This window comes from Panthera onca, chromosome A1 (genome assembly GCF_046562875.1).
Source record: "Panthera onca isolate mPanOnc1 chromosome A1, mPanOnc1 haplotype 2, whole genome shotgun sequence".
Lineage (NCBI taxonomy): Eukaryota > Metazoa > Chordata > Mammalia > Carnivora > Felidae > Panthera > Panthera onca.
This window is the reverse complement of record NC_138339.1, coordinates 238,832,910-238,838,909: the sequence shown is the minus strand read 5'-3', so window position 1 is coordinate 238,838,909 and position 6,000 is coordinate 238,832,910. Positions and strand designations below refer to the sequence as shown.

The 6,000-nt window shown below is 38.0% G+C and overlaps 1 protein-coding gene across 5 annotated transcripts in view; it reads right to left on the bottom strand.

Annotated features, from left to right (window-relative positions):
* Nucleotides 1-1,052: 1,052 nt before the first annotated feature.
* XPO4 (exportin 4) overlaps nt 1,053-6,000 on the bottom strand; it is a 118,806-nt gene continuing 113,858 nt past the window's right edge. For all 5 annotated transcript variants that reach the window (XM_078447630.2, XM_060637554.3, XM_060637557.3 and 2 more), the window contains one exon: nt 1,053-5,756. In XM_078447630.2, the coding sequence (XP_078303756.1) occupies nt 5,559-5,756 (198 nt within the window). In that variant the 3' untranslated portion in view covers nt 1,053-5,558. The remainder of the gene's footprint in view (nt 5,757-6,000) is intronic.

The window sequence follows — 6,000 nt, the reverse complement described above, 5'->3', positions numbered from 1 at the left end:
TACAAATACTAATTTTTACATTTGGGCCCTTTAAAATCATTTATGGCTCTCTTCAAGAGACAGGTGATCAGCCTGTGCTTGAGGTGCCCCTCGAATGTAAGAGGGGAAACAAACACTCAACATGCACTCTACCTACTGTACCTTTTAAACAACCTGCTTCTTCTTATCTACCCTCGGAGTGGAATTACATTTCAACATAACCTAAGAAATACCATTATAAGTCAATGAATATTCAAAGCAAAATCAAGTTTAAAATAAATATATTTCAAAATGCATTTCCTCTTCTTAAAAAAATTACTTTTCCACTGCACATGTTTACAAGATTTAAGATTGGGTGAAAGGTGAGAGTGTGTAAGTCTAACACAGAGCAGGATGGTAATTCTCCTTTCCCTGAAAAAGGCCGAAAAGAAAGACCCGAACTACTAAAAATATTTACTACAAATACGCCCAAGTCCAGTGATTTAACTAGTCACTCTGAAAATGTTTCTAAAGCCAGGAGGTGAGATAAAAATAAATATGTTCAATATTACAGAATATAAACAAAACCTTTTCTTTCTGAATCCTGAATACTCTATTAAGGTTTGGGTATTTTCCCAGAAGGTAATGCAGATCTTTATCTATACAGATATGTCTCATCCCATGTTTTTTATTTAAAATTATTTTATGACTGTGTAATGTCCCCAGTGTCAATCATCCTATGATTGTAAATGAACTAGCACCATTTCAATAAGCTTCATAAAATAGCCTAGCTAAATACCCATGAACAAATCACACATGGTCAAAACAAAAATGTAATAAAAATATTTAGTGAAAAGACACATTTTTAACTCCCATTTATGGATTTAAAAAATACAAATAAAATTTTATCAGTTTGATATTCAGCTTGTAACTGGCTCAATACATAGCCTTGATTTATTTCCTAAAATCATATTGTAGCATCTTTTGAAAAATTAAATGCAACTTTATACCTTCATTAGTAATGTTCATAGAGGTAAATATTTAAACAGTATACTCTCGTCCCTGGGTCTCTTAAAAAAACTGAAAAGTCTTAGTGTAAGTTTAAAATTTTAATATTTATAAATTTAAAAAATTTTACACGTGCTGAATGGTAGCAGTGCTAACATTTTGTGACCATTAAACCACAAACTCACTGCATGGAGCTTCTTTCTTTGTACAGAGAACCAAATCACAATCCCAGTGCTTGCAACGTGTCAGAATTTTATGTGGTAAAAGACACCACTCCAGGAAGCCTGGGCTCAGAACACACTTGAGGTCACATCCCCATCAGGTCCATGGTGCGGACACAGTATTTTTCATTTCAGGCTGGGAAAAGGAGCTATCAGTACACATCTGATAGCTCCTAGTAGCTAAGAAGACCGAAAAGGAGAAAACTAAATCTCTGCACCGGTGAGAAGGGCTGGGAATAAGGAAGGAGTGAAACCCCAGTGGATGGGTGGAGGAAGATGGTTTCGGGTGCGGCTCAGGTGCAAACTGCACCTCCCAGCCACCGCCAAAGCCGTCTTGCGGAGTTTGTCTTTCCCAAGCGGAGAGTGCTACCGGCCAGAAACAGATCCCTTCATCCATCCTCTTTAACACACAACGGACAGCCATTATGAAGTTTGTAGCTTCACGTGGACCAAACAGGTCCTCTGGCGAAGTACGTCACGGGTTCCCATTATAACCAGTCAGGAATAGCTCCCACTTCTCACATCGAAACCTAAATATTTAAAGTTCAGCCTGAACCAGGGCACTTCAAATCGATTTGAGCTCGGCAATACACCAAATGTGGACACTTGTTAATTTTAGAGAACCAATTTTTAACGAATCCTTAAATGTAGCATTTTACCAAATCAGAGAATATCCATTTACATTTTAAAACAATTTAAAACATTATTATATCCTCAAATCAGCTATGCTGTTTTGTAGAAGAATTGATAGAAAATTAGGTTAAAAACTCACATCCAATCAGTTCCTTATTCTCTGGTTAAAAACAAAAGCAAAAACTCTAAGAAGCACTGAGGTTCCTTCTGCCTTAACAGCTAATATTTTATTCAGGAACCAATATGATAATTATCCGTCAGACATAGCTAACTTAGTAAGGTTTAATGACAACCGCTTCTAACAGTAAGTGGCAAACAGAAACAAGTGAAACTGTAACAGACAAGAGTCTTTTAGGGGTTCGACTGACACTGAATAGTAGGACGCTCGAACTTGAAATCCTTGAAACTGAAAGCTAGTTACCTTCGATACTTGAGAAATGCATACCAATATAAACAGAAATGGGATATATGGTGCTATTAGAGAGACAAAGACTTGACATCTTGGTAAAAGAGAAAGTTCAACCAAAGACAGTAAGGGGAGTGTTAAATATTGCCGACTGGGGGCAAATTATAGAGATGCTTGGTTTTGAAGTGAAAACCGAAAAAGGTAGTAACCATCATATCTGAACAGAGTAATGTAATCTAATTAGAAACATGATTTACAATGAAGGCTAAATTCTTTGAAAAATATTGCAAAGTGTTTTTTTTTTAACGTAAGCTGTCACACTTTAAACCCGACAAAAAACTCAGTGCAGTGATGTTAACATGCCCCCCTGTCTCCGAACAGATTAAGAGGCAACAAGGCAGAAAAGACCCAGATAACTGTGTTGAGAAGGACACTGTCAAACACCGCCAAGCAGTCTGACCCAGGCAGTCACCCGTCCAAGATGAACTGTAAAAGCAAACCACTGCTTTTAACAGAGCTACAAGAAGACAGTTACAGGTGCTGTTATATGGAGAGAAATTGTGTATGGACCAAGTCCTTAGCGACTGTGCCCTGGGATTCTGTAGAGATTGTGCCTTTGGGAAAACAAATGGGCAAGGAAAATAAAATAAGAAATAAGTCAAATAAAGAATGAATTGAAACGAGAAGTTAAAGGATGCTATACATGAACAAAAGAAACTTTATAAAACACAAAATTCTAAAAATCATATCCTTGACAGTGTCCCTTTAACATATAAAAAGGGGGGCACAAATAATGTTTTTGTTTTTAGAACTCTTTTTAGCAACTTAGTTTCAATCGTAAAAATCAATTTACTAGAATTAAGCCAGTGCTCTTTACATCCACTGGGCCAAGAACATTAAAACAAAACCCCAAAAAACTAGCGTCAATAAACATAGCCAAAGACGAAACTGGACAGAGTGAAACAAAAGACCCAAACACTAAACAAATATTCAATAAGGCAAACGTTAACACAAACACCCTGAAAAGAAGTCTTAGCCGTTGCAATTAAAGTGGCATCCCCATTACCTAGAAAATGGTGGTTGCTTTTTCCTCCAGTTTGCCACTACTCAACGTTCAGGGGACACTGGAAACATTATTTGGTCCAATCTGAAGTAAATCTCACTTTTAACTGAAACTGATCTAATGAAATTGCAGGACTATAATAAAATCTGGGCAAATTCAGCAAATACATTTCTGTCTAGGAAGAAGTTATTAAATACTGACACCTTTTTATTTACCAAGGTATTTCTTTCCTACTCATCTTTATTTATAATAACAATTTGATCATAGTTTTGTCATGGCAGACCTACCCAGTCAGTTGTGTATTTCAGTGTCCTTTGGCAAAGGGACTATTCTTATCGAACACACAGATACACACTGCTCACAACTCTGAAGAAAGCATGAGGGAGCTGGGAAACGTAAAACACCAAGAAAGAATATTGCCACAAGTTAAGGGAAAAAAAGAAGAAACCTAAAAATAAATGCACTTGTTCAAAGTGTTCTGAAAAATACAATACGTGTATTTCGTGAAGAGCGATCTTAGTTTTTTCCTAGCTGTCTTTTAAGATGTTTTTGCTCCACCTCAGTTATTAATCAACAATAATCGAATTAAGAGTGACGTTCCTCAAAAAGTTACGGCCTTAGGCTTTGCATTCACTCGTGTCTAACATCACATGCACAGGTTGGATGTAATTTAAATGCTCCAGTTTTGTTAACTGTGAGTAGCACGGAGTTCTACAAAGTTCTGCACAGCATCACGTGTGAAGATGCATATACTATATGCAATTCAGATATGAAGACTACGTTCGAAGGACAGTTGAGCCTGTAGGTGTCAAGGACACAGCAGGAGAAAGCCCACCCCTTGGAAGCACAGTTTCAGAGCGAGCCTGTGCCAGATTCCTGTCACTGTGCTGTGGGATTTTGACATCGCAGTGGGCAGAGCTTCATACGCCGGCAGTTTATAAATTAGCTTTCATTTCCATAATTTAAGCTGGCACACAGAACTAAGGGGAGCATGGCAGCAGTACAAAAGTCCTGATTAGAAAAATCAAACTAGAGGATCTAAATAGGAAGTTTTTAATCTCTTAAATTAAATGTACATGGCTCCTGTGAAATGAGGAGAATGTCCACTCTAGCGTAATTATTGCCCCTAATGCCCCAACGTAGAATAGTCTGTATGAATCAGTAATTCACATCCTTTAAAATAGTTATTGCTTAAGCAAGCCATTCAGAATAGATTATTAGCCATGGGCTACGTGGCTGAAGAGAAACATATCCAAAAAGTTAGACTACATACGAATGAGACTTTCATTTCACTCATAAACCCAACATAAATACACGATCAAAAGGGCACCAGATTCATAGCAGCTAACACCCTAAACCAACTCTGAAGCATCAAGACTTGATTTCTTACTAAAACAAATCTGCTCTTTTTTGTATTTTCTTCTTAAAATTAAGGCAATGAAATGGCTACAGTTCCTAAAGTTCTTTTTATGGAACAAAAATATACACCCATTTTCCCCCTCAAGTTCAGGCATCAGAGTGTGACTGGAGGCCTGTATCACACAAAGCCTGCAACACCAGGCTGATGTTACAAACAACAAAGAGCCAGTGTGCCACAAGAAGCCAGCAAACACCTGATGTTTCTTCTTCCTGCTGAATTACAAACCTAATCATCAAAGGGAGGAAACGTTTGAAAGCACAAAACCTCGGAAGAGTTTCCACTGTCTTTTGCATTGATTCAAAACTTGTGGGGTGGCAGAGGGGAGGAGCGTGTTAAAATGAAGAGTCCAAGGCCCAACAAACAGAAATTCTGACTCTGAGGGTCTACAGTTGGGCCCAAGAATCTACCTTTTCAACCGGCTCCTCCAATGATGCAGGTGGTCCTTGGACAACATTTTGAGAAACAATGCCGAGCATATGTCCATCTAATATATTTAATTTAACAGAAAGTCTACGCTTTGGCTAGCCACCTAATGTTTTGATAAGGGGGAAAGGCACTGAATGTGCATTTCATGGTGCCCATATCTGTTTGCACATATACGGAATTGAAAATCTTAGATCACCATTCAAAATCCACAAGACACATATGACAGACTGTGGCTAACACCCAACAGCGGAAGCTGATTCAAAGGTGACCTCTCCTGTTTCACTGCATTACATATCAAACTTTCAGGCTCTCCGAGATCCAAAACGGCCAAAGAACTGAAGAACAGGACAAGACTCAAGTCAGCTTTTAGCAATTCAGTGCACTTTGCAGAAAGGATCTAAATTAAGCATAAAGTTTTGTTGTTTATTTTACACAAAGGAGGCCACCAACATTTGCCATAAACTCTTCTAAACTCTTTAGGAAGGCCATCTTCTGCTTCCGGTCCAGCGTCGGAGGAGTGCTGCTTGCGGTGAGCTTGTTGAAGGCATCTGCTAATCTCTGGTAAATAACTGGGTCTTGCTGACTTGACAGTAATGTTTCAACCAACTCGGAATATTCAGCCTATTGAAGAGATAAAGTGTATACGTAAGAACATTTAGCTTCCTCAAATGTCACACAAGTAGATGGTATCAGGTACTACCTTGTGGGATTTCTGAGAGGCAGGGTCTGACAACGGCTCTTCTTCTTTTGCATTAAAGTGCAATTGTCATATAATATTCTATTAGTTTTGGGTGTACAACACAATCATCCCACATTTAAATACACTGTGAAATGATCACAATAGCTCTTTTTTTTTAATTAAAAA